Below are 18,260 nucleotides of genomic sequence, written 5' to 3'. Positions count from 1 at the left end.
CACTCTGCCTGGACACACAGGGTGCTCTTCCCAAGAACCTTCTACCTCAGTACCCATTCTCCCTTCCTTCAGCTCTCTATTACCTTCTCTACTTCTCTCTCCTTCCCCCTCTGGTCTCCCACTGACTCCCTACTCTCTTTACCACCACTGGTTCTGGCACCCATACTATGCCTAGACCTCTCCCAGGTTTTTGTGCAGAGGAACATTCCAGAAGCTCCAGCTGCTCACCTCATACCACCTGGTGTCAGCAGCAGGGAGCAATACCCAGGCACAGCAAGTAGATAGTGGATATAGAGAAGATTCTTTACTGCAGACCCATGGTAATGGCTGAGTGAGGCGAGCAGTACCCAGAAGATGAAACCATCCCCAAATCTGTGACCCACCAGAAAAATACTTGTGGTTCACTTTGGGTCATGACCTATAGTTTAAGTATTGCTGGATTAGAGGAATCTCTTCAGATACTTTTCTGTATTATTAGGGAAGAAAATAAAAGCTATTTTATCTGGGACATGATGGGGGAGAAGAATCTTAAAAGGTCAAGAGGGTAAAAGGCCCGACGGGAGTGTCCAAGAGGTTTTAAAAGATCAAGAGGGGGTATTATCTGGGACATGCTTGGGAATGGTTGAACGTTGGTATCTCCCCTTGTAAGTACTGACTGAAGCATGTAAGATTTGGCCTAACAAATATGAGAGCAGTTCCAGAGGTTGGAAGCAAGGAAATATAGTGGCAATTTTTAGAATTAAATTGAATGGAGAAAAGTTAATTAGATTTACATTATTAACTACTTAAGTAAATAAGATGGAAAAAGTCTGTAGAAACAAAGTTCAGTGCCATGTACTGAAACGTGGCACTTTGGAAAATGATAACCAAAATATGAAAAGAAAGATCTAACATGCTTGTGTTTTCTTTGAAGAAGTGTCAATGTAAGGAGATTTTAGAAAACTTTCTGACACTGTTCCTATACTTCCAAAAAGTTTTTAGTAAAATTCCTAAGAGAAGTTGCTGAGCAAACTGAAGCCAGAAGGCAGTCCAGGTAATATCATGAGTATGGTTAGTTCTATGGAAAAATTAAGGAAATCGCGAAGAGAACTAATGAGATGCGAGAATGGATTAAAAACTGGCAGATGAAACTGAGTTTGTGCCATTGTTGAAAGAAAATTCTGATATTCTCTGGAATAATGTTCTGTGGTTGGAAGAGATAAGGAACTTAAAGCTAGAGCCACCGAATATAAAGGCAGCACTTCATGGTGATAAATCTGTTTTTTTTCCTTTAAAAGGAAACAATTGGAGTTTTAGGTTTTATTATGAGGTATAAAACACAAAACCCAGAGGTAATGATGAATCCAATAAAACTAAGACATTAGTAAGAGGCCATGTGACGTTTTGGTTGCGTAGTAAAGAGAGGACGTTGAGGGAATGCGAAGGAATGAATAAAAATATTTTTAATGATGGATATGCAGATCATGGGCCAATATGACAAGTATTTAAATTTATGAAAGGATAGGGTAACTTGAACTGAGTGTTCTATGAATGGGGGACATCAATATTTATAAGAGGGCATTGGACAGGCAGTAGTTACACTGTAGAATTCACTTTTAGGATTAGTGGGTGAGCTAGAATCATTCAGCTTTCAAGATCAGATTAGATAAATGGATGAAGGATAAGAGAATAAGGCAGGATGGATAAATGTGACCTTGGTGCAGATCAATTGGGTCAAATGGATATTTATCTCTATACAGTTTAATAGTTTCACTAAAGACAACCCTTGGTTGCATGACTGTTTAGCACAGGTTGCAGTGTTAAATGCAAATCAACAAGCAGCCTGCTAAATTCTTTTCACATAATTGCATCTTGTGTTATTATTGGCATTCTAATAAAGGAGGGGTAGATCCACTTTTCTCCCTGGAACAATGGTGTTGTCACTTCAATTATTTCAGTACTATTATTTTGTAATAAATTTCCAATGAATTTAAACAGATAGTAATGCTGATAGTTTGGGCTTGAACTGTGTTTAATTATGTTGCATGCTTACTGAGTTGGAGACGGGGTGAACACTAGTTGTAATGAACAGTGGTTTGATGACAGTGAAATACAATGAATAGTTTGAGCTACTGACAATTCCCACACACTGCAGGGAATGTAAGAGGCAATAGTAAAAAAAAATGGCTCGGCATTAGATCTTGAATTTTTAAATATTGATTTCCATTTAGTGAGGTATGCAAAATATGTCATCTGTATGTTTATCAATGCTATTAGCTTGTTCATTTTAAATTTGCTTAATAACTTGAACTCAAAGCAGTGTGAATTTGCTGTTCCGTATTACTGAAGTTGTGTGAGGGATCCAATAAAAGTGAAGGATAATTCAGTAGATGTGACATATATATCGTAGAAAAGTTATTTTATTCACTACCTAGAAAGCAGTGCTGTTAAAGAAGCCGTTGAAAACTGATCAAATTGATTTTTTTTTGTGTGAGTCATCTGAACTCATAAGGTAAAAATCTAGAACGTTGCTATAAAAGTATAATAGAGCCCTGTTTTCATTGGCACTGTTCCATCTCAGTTGATTCAAACTTGGCTACTTCTCAATCATGTTGGTTAGAAGAAAGAAGAGGAATTGCTGAAATTGATCCTTTTTTCCAAGTGTGACAATGAGTGTCCAAGTGTGACAATGAGTGTCCAAGTTTGACTTTCTCAAATCTACCACCTTGAGAAAATGGCTGAACTTGCCCTAAGAACATTATTAAATGTCTCTTGTGTCCTGCAGTAAGTTGCATTAAAATTAATACTTTAAATGGCTGAGGGCATTGTGGTGCAAGTGATCAATGTGAATTGTTAGTACAAATGATGCAATATGTCATGTAGTCATGCACCTGTCATTGTGATAAATAAGTACCTTGCTTCTGTAGGTGATCTAAGCTTTAAAAATGTGATTTAACTATGTAGCATTTGGGATTTTTCGATATATTTTAAACAAATACTTGCAGTTCAACATTTTTCAGATTTGTACCTTCAATTATCAATGAAAAGGAAAATGAGAAACTTTGGAGACGTGTCCCTTTTGCTGACTTGAAACCAAGTTTTCTGTTGATTTAAGAAGGTAGTTTCTGCAGTGAATGAAACAAATGTAATCAGTTTTTGGATATGTTATCTGACTAAAGTTGTGAATTAATGGAGATAGATTAGCTCACTTTTTTTTAATATAGCTTTAATTTTTAAATCTTGATTCCTCTGAGATACCTGTAAGTGGGGTAATGTATTCACAATTAAACAAAGCACTAGAAATGCACATCTGGCTTGTCTGCATCTGGGAAAAGACATGCCCAGAATTTGCCCAGAAAGACATGTTTCTATTATTGTTATTGGTGTATAAATTACTACAACCTTTGGCAAGGAAGTGATTAGTCCATTAATTATAATTCACTACAGGTTTGCTGGTCAAATTGCACTGTTCCACCACTTGCTTTTTAAAAATAGGACCTCACACTTGCCTCCCTATTGATTTTCACAAAGTGGTACTACTTGAGCATGTCATCCCTAAACTGGCTGCAATGTTAATAAATAATAAAATGGTAACTATTAATGATTATTAATCAGCCAATCTTGCCCAGAAAAGTAAACAATAGAAGTGTGGACTATTATTTCTTACTGTGAATTGCTGGAAATCAAAAAAAAGTCCCCCTTTCTTTCCATTCTGCCTTTCTTCCCCCTTCCCATTCACTTTCCCTTTCTCATTCTTTCTTTCTCTTCCTTTCTTGGTTCTCTTAAGTCTTTCTGTACCTTTCTCTCCTTCTCTGCCTGATTAGGTGCTGCAATTCACTCTTCTGTGCTTATTTCTCAGTCTCTAAATTTCATTGATTAAGAACATTCATTGTTAGTCTTGTTCACCCAAGTTCCAAATGACCTGTTGTTCTTGCTGTATTGCTATCAATTTACATTTCCAACATTCTTTGTGGAATAATAGGGCCATGAAGCCCATGCTTGTAATTCTCTGGTCTAATCATTAGTATCTTCATACTCAATATTCCTAATTTTACAGAACAATTCTCTTTGAAAGTGCTAATGATTTTTTCCATTACAACCATTGTTGAATAAAGTTAATTGTAAATTCTGCAAGGAGTTTTATTCCTGATTTGTTCTTTTAGTTTTTAAATTAGTGCTCATCTTATAACTGTCTTGGCAATCAATGAAAACCATGCAATTTATTCAGAAGTATAACACCAAAGTATTCTTCTGTGGCGGCTTAATATTTGGGAAAGGGAGATCAGTTCAAATGATGCAAGGATTTTGTAATAACTGGTCACAGTTAACTTGGAGTCTTAATTGAAATGAGACATTAATGGAAGGTGGTAAAAGATCACTGAACAAATTTGAGGTGTTATTTGCAGCTAGTTAAAGACGAGACCAAGGTAAATGAAGGAAAGATCAGCCTTTTGTTCATTCTGTTGATGCACTGATTTTGACAAAGCATTCATTTAAAAAAAATGCTAATTTAGCACTTGTATGCAAACATAAAACATATTATAAAATAGGCTTTCATTAACTATAGCAATTACAAGAAATTAGTGGTGCAATTATGATTTTTCGTACTCTTGAAAACTTAAGATTATCTTTCAACTTCATTCAAACTGTGATTATTCTTTGTGCAATTGGTGCTGGGTAGATGGAACTAGCACTAACCAAGCAACCAAATGTAGATGATTTGCCTGGGTTGTGATAAGAAATCTCCACTTAGTTTTTTTTTCCCCCTTTCATTTACTTGTGCAATTTTTGAAAATAGACCTTCCTATTTCATTTCCAGTATTGCCAATTTTTTTTCACTACTCTGTATTAATTGTCAAAACAATTAGAAAAAAATCACTTAAGGTTATAGTTTGGTTGTTTGTATCTTTTTCCCCTTTTTAAGTAGGTTCTGAGCCTACCCAAAGTAATTGCTCAGCTTTCATCAAGATGCAGCATGATCCTCAAAGCTTGGGTGTAGCACATTGGTCCCCGAGTTTGGTAATTGGTTCAAACTCCACTTTAGTGCCTTGACTACCAAGCAAAGGTACTGTTTCATTTAAGTACTGAAAGAGCATGTTTTGGAGGGAAATGTCTTTCGGATGAAATGTTAAACTTGGAGTTTACTCACAGGATCCAAAGTACATAAATGTAGTTTTCCTTCTCTAATTGCATTTAAAATGTATGCTGGTGTTTAAGTTTAAAAAAGGATCTGCATTCATGCAATGGCTTTTAAGACCTTTGAAACTTCCAAAATGTTTTATATACAAAGTATTTTTGAAGTATAACCACATGTACTGTTACAACATAGGAAATGGAGGCAATTCCTGCACAGCAAAATCCTACAAGTAGTAATGCAATATGACCAGATCATCTGATTTAGTGATATTAATTGGTGGAAATGTTAATTTGACACTTGTGTTCATAAGTTATTTGTGCTACTTTTTGAAATATTAATGTTGTTAAAATTTTACAGATCCGCTATCAATGAGCCCTCAAAAAGCTTTGGAAAGCATTGGCGCCAACCTACAGAAACAGTATGAAAATTGGCAGCCAAGGGTGAGTTTTCAATGTTATGAATATATTTAGTCAATTGCATTGAAACAAAATGGATTTACTCAATGAAAATCATTTAAAAAAAAACTGCAGATGCTGGAAATCTGAAATAAAAATTTTGGAAATGCTCAGGAGGTCAGGCAGTATCTGTGGAGAGAGCAGTTTTTACCGATCCTGCCTGACCTGAGTGGTTACAGCATTTTCTGTATTTATTTATGGTTTTACGAAATGTGCACTTAAATGTTAGAGTGCAGGATTGAAAGTAGTATTCTGTTAAGTGAAAATGATTATTTCATTGAGGGAGTCTTGCGACTACTGTATTTTCTTGGATTTTGCTATTCTGCACTTCTGAAAGTTACAGGAGTATGTTGTTCTTGAGAAGTCTGCAATGTATGTATTTTCTGATGGCAGTAACTCGCTTTCTAAATCATTTTCCATCTTTGTAGTTACGTGCTGTGTTTTCATAAGTATTTGCTCCACTCCATTATTTACAACTTAGACAGCTATTTGTTTCTATTCAATCGTATCTTGTTTTGTAGCTTTAAAAAAAAATGCCTGTGAAATTATAATGCACAATTGGTTGCACGTAATGGAAAATTGGGAAATACTTAAGTCACAACTGGAGCAATTTATGGTTTGCAAAATCGTAATATGCTTGTGTATTGTCCCTCAGCTTTGTGGCCCTCAACAGCTGTCCAGTCCAAAGCACAAACCACATGGAGCTGGATTTAGGATGACTTCTGTTGATCCAACAAAGATGCTGATCAATTGTATTCTAACTATACTCAAATTTCTTGTTCAAGTACATTGAATTGGAGGGGAAACTAGGATGGTGAACTATAGATTGTGCAGTCTTTCAGTTTGACCCTTTATTTGTTCATTTGTCACCTTGGCATCTTTGTGATACACCTCATTTAATTGTCATCCTGCATATAATAATAGTATTTATTTATTAGTCACATGTACATCGAAACACACTGTGAAATGCATCTTTTTGCATTAACAACCAACATGGTCTGAGAATGTGCTGGGGGCAGCCCACAAATGTCGCCATGCTTGCAGCGCCAACATAGCATGCCTACAACTCCTAACCTGTACATCCTTTGGAATGTGGGAGGAAACCCACGCAGTCATGGGGAGACCGTAGAAACTCCTTACAGTGGTGGAATTGAACCCAGGTCGCTGGCGCTGTAATAGCATTATGCTAGCCACTACACTACTGTGGTATTTGGGCTGTTGGAAATCCAGCTAGGAAATACTGGGTGGGCTGCAGTGGATCTTCTTGGAGTAGTTAATATGATTCCAATCCACTACAAATGTTCTCGAACTGATTTAGATATCTTCATTTATTGGTGATACATTTGTCACAATTTTACTTACTGTCCAGGTGGGAAATTTCTTTTGCAAGAGCTCTGCTCACTGAGGGTGAGAAGAGACTTGACATGAGACATGACTCTCTCTGGTTTGTTGCATGCTTGATCAGTTCGTCTTTCTCTTTCATCTGACTCGATGAGTGTCTGATTTTCAACAGCAATTTTTTTTTCTCTCTAACTAATTCAGAACGGTGCTTTCAGTACGTTGGTGGTACTTTCAAAATGTGATCCATTGGTGGTATTAGGTAAATAGTAAAAACAGATGCGGCTTGTATTCAGTCCTTCAATTTTCAAAATCTTGAAGGGTTTGTTTCTTTTTGAGACTAGTAAGGATTTAGATAGGGTAATCAGATTTCCCTGATCAGTTCAGAGCCGATTAATCTTCTCTGGTGGACATACTTTGTTCCGAAGTATTGCATGAATTATTGTGAAACACTTATTTCTTAGCATTCATTTTATGGTGTTGAGATAAACAGTTATGAATGCTGACACTTTGGCAAACTTGCTCTGGATTTTGTACAATATTTTAAAATTTTATTAACGTGTCCTTGAGCTTTGCCATTTAATGAAAATTTTCTTCCTTGTTTTGTTTCCTCCTTGAATGTATCCAAAACCTCCATGTTGAATTTCATAATCCATCGACTTGTATTGAACCATCCTCTCCTCAGTTACCCATAAATTCACTTTTTTTATGCACCTGAAAATGTGAATGTTCTGATCCCTGACCACATCTGTATCAGAGCAGTGGCTCTCACGTTGATCCCCAGAGACACTGCTGTTCACATCTATAGTCCTGATTTATTGATCTCAGCCAATTTCAAAACAAGCATCCTAAATGAGAACATGTCAAGTGATTACTGAAAATCTGTTGACTTGTACAATAAACCTCTGATAATCTGCTATCCCTTTGTTTGGAAATCCAATGGTTCAGCATCTGACTCAGCAATGCTCACTTTAAACTTGCGGGTTTGCTGGAAAAATTTATTATACCACTGCAACATCTTTTAAAAATGAAGGAAGTGAAATGACGTGAAATTTGTTGTTTTGCAGCTATAAATACAAAATGAACATATGGAGTAAAAGTGTTCTGTAATGCTCAGACTTGTACTGTCTGTTGTCTGACCACCCACTCAGGTGGCAGAACAGTGGATCAAATTTTAGAACTTAACCTCCATGCTTTTGAACTTCAATTGTGTTGTTTGTAATTGGCTATCTGAACATTTGAAGACCTATTTATGGCATAGTATTTCAAGGTAGTATGAAGTTGTGCTTGACTTAGACTGAAATACATACTTTCCTGTGGGCTACCTTCACGTTATGCTTTTCTCAATGAATTTCAAAAGGCAACTCCTTTCTCCTAAATAAAATTTTGGTAGATGTCTGTGTGGTTGTTTGGAATTCTGCCATTTGATTGGATTTTAGTACTTCTTAGCATTAGCAGTCTTTTCAGAGCACACTCTCCGCATTTATAGCTCACTTATGTGCTTGAACTTGAGTCCGTTGTGCAGGTGCAAAATCTAACTTATTCTCCAGTTGGTACCTCAAAAAGATTAAGATAATTGATTAAACCAATTTTTTGGGGGGGTGGGGGGGAGCTTTTTGAGACTTTTGTATTAAAGGAGGAGAAAAGTCAGAAAATGCTCACCAGATCAGGCAGCATCTACAGAGAAGAAATTGTTATATTGAAATTAATGTTAATTTTTTTTCAGAATTGTAGGATAGATGGAGATGTAACAGTTTTCAAACAAGTACAGAAAGGAAGGATGAAGAACAAAAGGGAGGGGTTTGTAATGGGTTGAAGACAGTTTCAAAGTCAAGAAACGGTTGAAACAAATGTTGGGTAGTTATAAACAAAATTAGGAGAATCATTGCCAGCAGGTGCAGTATTGGAAAATAACTAATGTGGCAAATGGTTATGATCAGAAATTATTGAACTCATTTTTGAGTTTGAACTATCATAATATGCTTAATTGAAAAATGACATGGTGTTGGCCAAGACCAAGGACAGAGAAGTGAGACTTGGACCTGTGGTAAAATTGAAAGGATAGGTGACTGGAAGATTGGGGTGATGCTTGCAAATCGAACAGATATGGCCCATAGGGTGCTTGTCTCGTCTGAGTTTGGCATGCACTATGCAACAGAGACCACTTTGAGAGCATTGAATAAACTGCAAGTAAATTGCTATTTCAACTAGAAGGTGTTTTGGTATCCTGATTGGTGGGATGTTTGTGTGGAAAGGTTGTGTGGCAGCAGGGATTATTGGTGAAGATGGATGAGCAGAGTGGAGTGTCATGGAGGTGTCTGTCCAGAATGTTGAAAGGGAACAGAAGATGTTTAGTAGCAGCAGAGATGGTAGAAATGATGAAAGAAGGTCCATTTAGCCAGTCTGGAGGAAGTTTGCAAGAAAGGGAACCTTAATTTAGTTCCGGAGAGGAGGTAAAGGGGTAGAACTGATGTAGGTTCTATCAACTATGAAGGAATGTTTTCTTGGTTGAAGAAAAAGGAAAATCTGGTGCATAGACTGAAATGGAGTGTAGCTTTGCCAGGACAGAGGAGAAGAAGAAACTGGGGAAAAAATGGAATAGAGTCCTTATAGGAAGCAGTTTAGGATAAAATGCAGTCAGGGCGCATGAGACTGAGCTTGTAGTGGATATTAATCAGTTCTGTTACCAGTAATGAAGATGAATAAAGTGAAGGGAGGAAGGTAAGAGTTAATGATGGACCATGTGAAAGTGAAGGAATGCTGGAAATCACAAAAGCTATGGAGGGTGGATGTCTGAAGTAAAAACAAAATTCCTGAAACATTCAGCAGGTTAGGCAGCAGTTGTGGAAAGAGAAATGCAGTTGATGTTTCAGGCTGAAGGGCTTTCATTGGAACTTTTTCTCTCAGTGTAAGGGTCCTAAGCTGTTGACCTCTTAATGAAACTATCATGCCTAATAGTTGGGATAAAGCCCTCTCAGCATATACTATTGTCAAGCCTTAAGGATTTTGTACATTTCTACGAGAGGGTAGAACAGCTTTCTCAAATGCTGAAGGCAATGGGAGTTTATGGAAATATTGGCTGGAAAACCATAACTGTGACCACAAGAACTCATTACAAGCTCTCCCAGACACTATCATCCAGAGTACTTAATAACATTAAAGCAAAGAAGACTTCTGATTATTCAAATATTGTTCATGGAGAAAGTGGGAGTAAAAGTATTTACTGAGGGACCCTAAAGTTTTAAATGGGCAAACTAATGGAACTGTATTCCAGTCTACAGCCAAGAAACCTCAAAATTCATACCATAAACAATAGTCAACAACAAAATCTGCACTTATAATAACATTGAAATGTCCTAAGGTGCTTCACAGATGAAATTAAACAAAAATTGACAGACTCGCATAAAGAAACGCGAGGGCTGGTTTTAAGGGGGGCCTTTAAAAGAGAGGGGTGGAGTGGTTTAGGGAGAGAACACCAGAGCTTTGATTGCAATGGTATTAATCTCTTTAGAAAGTAATATTTGTTTTTTCCAGCTATCAGGCCAGGTATTGTTGTTTGAGTGGGAATAAGAAGCAATGGCTCCTATCACTTTCTGGGTATAGGGAAGGTTTTTATAGATTTATTAATGCAATTCCTGGAGGAGTACAAAGAGAATAGAATTAGCAAAGCAATAAGGCCCGCAGATAAAGTTTTTTTTTCTTTGTTTTGCATAAATGAGAACAGCAGTTTTGGCCAAAATTATACATCAGTCCTCTCAGTGGAAAAGGCACCAGACAGAAAAAGAAATTAATGTAATCCCCAGTAGTGAAGAGAACAGAAATTGCTCTGAAGCATTGTATTTCACTGGAATTCCCATAGTTTAATGAGCATTTATTGGCAAACAGTACAAGAGCCATGTATTTTTTCCCACTTGGAATATGCTGTTACATTTTACAAATAAATAAATTTTAATCTCTCAAAGCCATGAAATGTGCATTAATAAAAGAGCAGAAGAGAACTAGAGTATCAGTAGTTATTAAATAAATATCATTTCCTTGAATAGAACAGCTAAATTGACAAGGCCAGAGTGTTAATTCCAAAGTAATAAAAATAAAGACCACCAATGACAAAGGGTCTTTGACCTGAAACAATAACTATTCATTTCTTTGCATTGACTATAAAATTTAATGTAATTTCCTAGTTTGGAAGAGGTGCAATACAATCAAGGGAGTATCAGAAGAGAGGTGAAGGGGATGTGAGAAGGACCAAATGTAAAATTTTCCAAAATGACCCATTAAGAGGCAGGCATGTGCATAATTTAGGTAAGCTGTACTTCTTTATCTAGGGAGGTGAATGGGCTCAATGGAGAAGTTGTTTATTTTGATAACCTCAGCCTGGCAGAGGAAGGTTGTGGTGTGGATGGGCAAGGGATGGTGGGGAGGTGAATAGGCTTCTATTCAGAATAAGTAGTGGTGGACTCTTAGATCATCCTACTGGGAGCTGGATGTGTAGAGTGATATGATACCCTTGGGGTATCAAGATGTTGGGCTTTGGAAACTTGAGAATTATTAAAATAATGAAGGCATTGGTTGGAGGTGGGAAGAGATTGGACAAAGGTTTAAAAAAATGTGGTTTGAGTTTTCAAATTCTAATTGGGTCTTACTGATAAGATTCTATTTTTATAATTTAAAATGGGAAATGTACAAAAAGTTTTGCTGTTCAGGTTTTGACATTTTGTTCAGTGGAGGGAAATAACCCTTTGGAATGGAAAATAGAAACATTTTTAATTAGTGTGAAATTTTTTAGTGAGTCAGATGTCAATGTTCATATAGTATTAAAGCTCTCAATTTGTACAAACAGATTGTGGAGCAAACATCTTAATCTACAGAAGTGGGCTTGATCTAGAGTATCCTGACTTTTTATAGAAGATGTATACACTGTAAAAGATATGAGTACCACCAACAAAAGAAGACTATTGAAAATGAAAAAAACTTAGATTCAGCATAGTTTTTCTTCAGAAAATTAGTTTCCCTTTTGAAGGATTAGGGTGAAGTTAAATTGCCAACCTCTTCGCTGGGTACTATACTTAAAAAAAAAACATAATTTCTGTAAGAAAATTACTTTATAATGAATGTGTGATTTTTCAGTCACACATTCATTATACTAGATCTAAAGCACAGTTGGAATCTGTTAAATTTGTGTTTGTACAGCCTTTGAATACTGACTAGCTGAGTGGGAGTTCACCTTTCATTAGTAATGATGATTAAGAACATTGATTGGATATCGGAAAAATAAACAATGCATTATTTTCAATCATATATCTTATTCATGATGAAATATAAAATACCTGCAATAAGTAGCAAGTATTGCATTCTGCTGCAAGGAAGTGGCTATCATAGCCAGACAAGATGCACTTTGTTCTTATTTGGGAAAATTTTTCCTTGAATAATTCAGAACATGTTACTGATGAGAAATTGGTCTAATGACTATGTTTTGGGAGTCCTTTTTAAAAGCGTGAAAGGCACATATGTGGCTGGCTTTATGGTCTTGACATGTGGAAGAGTTGACCCTCTATCCTATTTCCCCCTGTGAATTAATTTTTGTACATTCTGGAGTGCACTGTACATTTTTGTACTTTCAGTGAAAGTTTCAATGTTATATTGTGCTTTGATCGTAGCTATGATTATAAAGGACTTGGGCTGATATCTGTAGAACAGAATTTTTAATTATCACATAATTTCCTGAACTTAAACAAGGTGCTTAGTTGAGTTACTGAGTAGAACACACAATTTCTGCAAATATGCCCACGGAATAAGCAGTTTCATTTGGACGATGGCAGAGATCTGTTAGTGCTGATGTGTGATGTGATGAAAGGAAAAGGGAAATTAAAATTTTGGAATAATATTGCCAAAATCATTAAGCAACATTGTGTACATGCTATCAGTAGTAAAATAAATTTCTGTAATGCACCTCAAAAATACAGTGCAGGAAACACTTGGGCTTGCGATTACCATTGAAGAGGACAGATGAGTTAATGTTTCAGGTGTGGATCCTTTGTTCACGTAACTCAATTTCTGTGATTCCAGGAGCAGTCAGAACAGTTGCAGAGTCTAGAGCAATAGGGGTGTCTAGAGATAAGGGGTTCTATGTTCAAGACAGCTGGGGAGAAATCCCTTTAGGCAGGGGCTTATAAAGCTTGTAATTTTTTTTCTGCCCCAGAGGGTTTGTGAATGTTCAGCCTTTTGATGTATTTGAGGCTGGAATCAAGAAAAATTCAATGGAGAATCTGGGTATCAGCTGAGAAAGTGGATTTGAGGTACATAATCATTTATGGTTCTAAATGGTAGAATAGGTTGAGGAGGCAGTAAGGCCACCTTGTGTTTTTCAATTTCTCAGTAATGTGAGTGGAAATTGTATTAGCTGCTTACTGGGTCAATAAACTATGATCCTTGGACGTTATGGGAGTTAGCACAGTCAAGGTCATGGTGGTTCGCAGGAGTAATTTCATCCACCTTCTTAAGCAAATAGCTGGAACTGTAGCTATTTAGTTAATGGCCTCAGTGTTGAAAGATGATGTTTATGACTGTTCAGTCATGGTCTGTTAACCCAGTGGTAGTTATTTCAGTTATTTTTCACAAAGTATATGCTGTTCAGTAAGCCTTATCTAATGGAATGCCATATGTAATCTGGAGTATTTCCTATTAGATAAAGGTTTAAAATTTGGGTATTTTTAGACTTGTGTTGGAGGCATTTCAGGCTTATTGTCATACATACCAGGGTACAATGAAATTACTTGCTTGCGTGAAGCTCGCAGAGTAAACCGTATAAATTGTAATGATAAATGCAATAATGAAAACATGATGTCACATGAAAACTCCTGCCTTTCACACCCCTGTTCTGCCCTTCATTCAAGTTACTAATATGTAGTGGAAACGTGAGGCTCCAGTACAAATGCTTGAGAAACCATTATTGTTGCATATTGTGAATCAGATCTCAGTCCCTTTTTCAACCCACAAGACTCCCATCTCTTGACCAATAACTTCCTTAGTTCACATGGATTATTTTAATTAAAGAGATTATTTCCACTTAATACAGCACTTAATGTAGGAAAAAAAAAGGCCCAAACCATATCTCTAGAAGGTACTCAAAACAAAAAAAAAATCCTGGGTTTGTGGTTAATCTGAAGCCTCAGCAATAATGCTGCTGCTTGAATATAAAGCTGAAGCCAAATAGGCTGCATGTCTTTTACATTGCAATCCAAACCAATTTGAAATGATAACTTTATCATGAGTTCAGTCTTTTTCTGATACTGATGTGTGCAGTTCTCAATTATTTAGTGCTTTTTTTTTTGAGATGGTTTTTTTTCCCTCCTTGTAATGTAGTGGAACTTAAAGAGATGTTTCAGTTGACCCACATAAATGAACCTGCTCTGTTGTGAGAGAGTGGTGCCATTTTATTGGTATTACGGTGTTCCTGTTGCTTTTCTTGTAATAAATTCTTTAAAATGTTCTTATTCTGAGTATTTTATCCTAAGTGTCTGTCCGGGATTTCCCATTCCTTCAACTTCAATGCAGTAATGTGTTTAGAGAGGTACATAGATTATTTATGCAGGGTATAATGGAGCTGCCATTCTTCTTTCAGAAATGCCGCCGCAGCATTTTATAGTGAATGGAAATGTTCCAAGATCAGACCAAGTTTCTTCTGTTTTAAATATGGTTGAAAATTGAAACCAGAGAATTAATGGCAATCTCCCATCCAGAGATGGGTTATTAAAATAGAAAATTTAGTTTTAGGAGTTTCTGTTCAATACTTGTGTGATTATAAACTATTTGAACTATTGAGGTGATTTTGAACTAGACCTCTCCGAGTCTACGAGGAACAAATTAAGTTTTGAAGTTCTAGATTAAATACGAAAGGTAATTGGAGTAAATTATGGCAATAAGTAATAGTGCCTGATACTTATTCAAACTGAAATTTTGAATTTTATTCAAACTGAAATCTTGAAATTAGTGCATTGCTTTTGTGTAATGTGTCACATGGTGAAGGACTGCTATATGATGTTCAGATGTGGAATTATGGCATTGGTGACCAACTTCTGTGGATTAGGCCTTGCATATTGCATACTGATAGATGCTAATGGTTAGTTCTTTGAAAGAGATGATACAACTATATAAGATGCAATTAATCTCCACTGGTCTTGCTTTGTGAGTCAGGAAAACTGAAACATTATTCAGTGTAATTTATTCAGTGCAGTTGATCTCGTAATTCATTACAAAATAGGATGCTGTTCTGCCCATTGAGTCAAAGCTCTTGGAGCAATCCTTTCAATTGCATTTTCACACTCATTTCTCTGTGATCTATCGTCTCTCACATGTTCATCGTCCATCCTGATTCTTCTACCAGCCACCTACACTAGGCATGATTTATGCTAGCCAATTGAACTGCAGAAATAGTGCAGATGTTCAATGTGGGAGGAAACCAGAGTATCCAGTGGAAACCCATGTGGTCACAGGCCAAACTCCACACAAACAGCATCCAAGGTCAGGATCCAACTGTCCTCACTGGAGCTGTGAGGCAGCAGCATCACCTGCTGCACCACTATGTCACCCTGTGGTTTTATGATGGAGAAAATAAGTTTGGTCAGTTTATAAGCACTCCAACCATGGTGCTTAAAAGGTAAATACTTCCATGTCCAAACACTTTGTATGTATAGTATTATTTCAAGTTATAGCTTCCAGGCCTAACATTTTAGGATTCTCAATCTCTACGGCTTGCTCTTTGGATTTCCATAGACCCTTTCTCTATTCTTTCTTAGCTGGACTGAAGCTGAATACACAATGAATGCTCAATGAGTGACCTTTGCCAAGCTCTTCATGTGTGGGCTTTGCCAGTTGAATTACCAGTTAAACTGCCTGCTTAGGTGTAGGCTTATGATAGCTGAGCTCCTATAAATGGAGGCGAATTTAATGATCCTCTGGTTTCAGCTGTTGTGGGATGCACAAAGCAATATTTTGGCATGAAATTGTCTGAATCTAGTCCACATTCCTGGAAGCTGCAATGGATTTAATCTCTAATAAACTGAAATTTGGTGTGTAGATTGTTCCATAATTCCACCTGAGCTAATCAAAATTCACAAAGTGTGAAACTTTGTTCATGCAAGAAGGATTTCCCAGATGCATTGTCATAAATTACCAGTGCATCAGTCTTTGGAAATGCAGACTGCAAAAAGTGCATTGGCCACATCGTTGGTAGGATTTCCTGCCTGTTTGAATTATCTAATGTTGGGGGAAATATTCACAGCCACAATGTAACAGTGGTTAAAATATTAAACAATTGAACATTGCCAGTAATATTTTGTAATCCATTCTAAAGGATTGAGAAACATTACACTTAAAACAAATAACATTCTTCAAATATTGGCATGCTTGTTGTCAACTTGTGGTCGTCATTGTTGTCAAGAACCCGATCGTATCCTCAATGGCTTTGCAAGGCAGCAAGGTCCCATGTAATGCAATGCTGCTATGTGGGAGAATGGTTGAGAGGAGGTGGGAGAAATAAGAATATTTCCAACCCCCCCCCCCCCCCCATGAAATAATTTGGGGAAGCCATACCCACTGACTTGGCTAGATGCCAAACTATCAAAAAATGAATGTTTCTGAACATATTTGACATTCAGAAAAGTTGAATTGAAAAATATGGCAAAGCTATTTAATTTTTATTTTAAAGGATCAAACCTGCAGACCTTAAATATCATTTAACTAAACTCAACTTAAAAAAAACATATGAATGACCTTGCATTTACTTGGCCCCTCGCAGCCAATCTGAGCTGAGGTGAAATGTCTTCATGTGGAGGATAGTAAATCTTTGGAATTTTCTACCTTGGAGGGTTGTGCAAACTGAAATTGAGTTCATTCTGAACTGAGATGGATAGATTCTTTGGATATTAAAGAAATCAATGGATATGCAGATGCTGCTGGAAAATAGAGGACCAGCCATGAGCTTGATAAATGGAGGAGCAGGGTCAAAGGGTTAGGTGGCCCACTTGTGCCTAATTCTTGTGTTCATTATGTTCTAATGTTCTTCATGAAAATGATGGTATTAATTTTAGGTTTGACCTAATGTAGCATAGGTTCCGCAGCCAGATTTCCCAGAATGGCATATTGGGAAAATTGCCTCCAATAATTTTGGGACTTCCCTGTTTATTATAGAATCCCAAATTTGGTGATCAATGTGTAGACAAATGCATGTTGTTTTGTATGGAACCGTTGGCATTTCACACCAAAATTTTGCCCAAAAGTTATAAATGTTTGAATATCTGTTGCTGTTCCCAGCAAAATTTATTTCAATTAAACTTTTGAATGCCCCTTTTCATGAATACTCCAGTCTTGCCGATCTGAATTGGGTTTGAATCCCAGATTCCTCTTAGAGTAGGCACATGATTGAAAATGACCACAGATTAAATGGGAAATGAATAAAACTGCCAATGTTGGAATCTGAAACAAAAACAGAAATGCTGGAAGAACTCAGCCAGTCAAGCAGCATTTGTGGAAAGCGAAACTAGTTAACGCTTCACGTCAAAGACCCTTCATTAGAACTGACACATCTCTTTCACACTGTTCACCTTCAGTGATTTCTGCAGATTAAGTGGAAGTAGTTTGCTGTATGTGCCTGCGGCAATGGAATTATTAGTCCATCTGGCAGCCGGCTTTCTAAATAGCTAAATTTCACTTTGTCAAGTTCTAAGCAAGCTCTTTTGCTTCTAACTCAGTAATTGTGTAGGTTTATCTGAGGGGAAATTTGGTATTGCTATCAAACAATGTAGTGAAATTTATGATTGGTACATTTGCTACTCATGTTTTAGTCTTGATTTAACTTCAGGTAAGTGTATATGTCACAAGTATTATCCACAGAATTTATTGAATTTTGTTTAGTTAGGTGAAGATGAAGTTTGAGAAGACTCTTTAAAAAGTGTAAAGAAGGTGAGCTATTTTTACATGAATATATTAAAAAAAGCTTTCCCCTTTGCATAAAGTGTTATTCACATGCAGAGGATAGAAATCTGTGAAATTGCATTGTAGTGACCTTCAAAAATAGTTTAAATGAGGTGTGAACAACAGGGTCAAAGCTATTTTGATACCACAATAAGCAATCAAGTGCAGCTTGACAAATTTTACTTGTTACATAAAGTAATACATTCAACACATCACCATATACACGCAATGATTTTGACCTTGATGTGTTATTTTAAAGAGAAAATGTCAAATCCTTTAGCATAAGATGGAGTGCGGTGTTCCAAGTTTTTACCAGCCACAAAAAAAAGGCTTGTATTTCAATTGAACATTTCAATATATTGATGATGAAAATGGTTTTC

At 36.6% G+C, this 18,260-nt stretch overlaps 1 protein-coding gene across 1 annotated transcript in view; it reads left to right on the top strand.

Moving 5' to 3' along the window:
* Window positions 1-18,260, top strand: part of rptor (regulatory associated protein of MTOR, complex 1) — a 345,813-nt gene that overhangs the window by 34,967 nt on the left and 292,586 nt on the right. The window contains 1 exon segment of the mRNA XM_052032980.1: window positions 5,474-5,556. Within this exon segment, the coding sequence (XP_051888940.1) occupies window positions 5,474-5,556 (83 nt within the window).

The sequence above is a fragment of the Pristis pectinata genome, chromosome 18, assembly GCF_009764475.1.
Source record: "Pristis pectinata isolate sPriPec2 chromosome 18, sPriPec2.1.pri, whole genome shotgun sequence".
NCBI lineage: Eukaryota > Metazoa > Chordata > Chondrichthyes > Rhinopristiformes > Pristidae > Pristis > Pristis pectinata.
The sequence above is the reverse complement of the archived record's forward strand: the minus strand, read 5'-3'. Positions and strand labels throughout refer to the sequence as shown.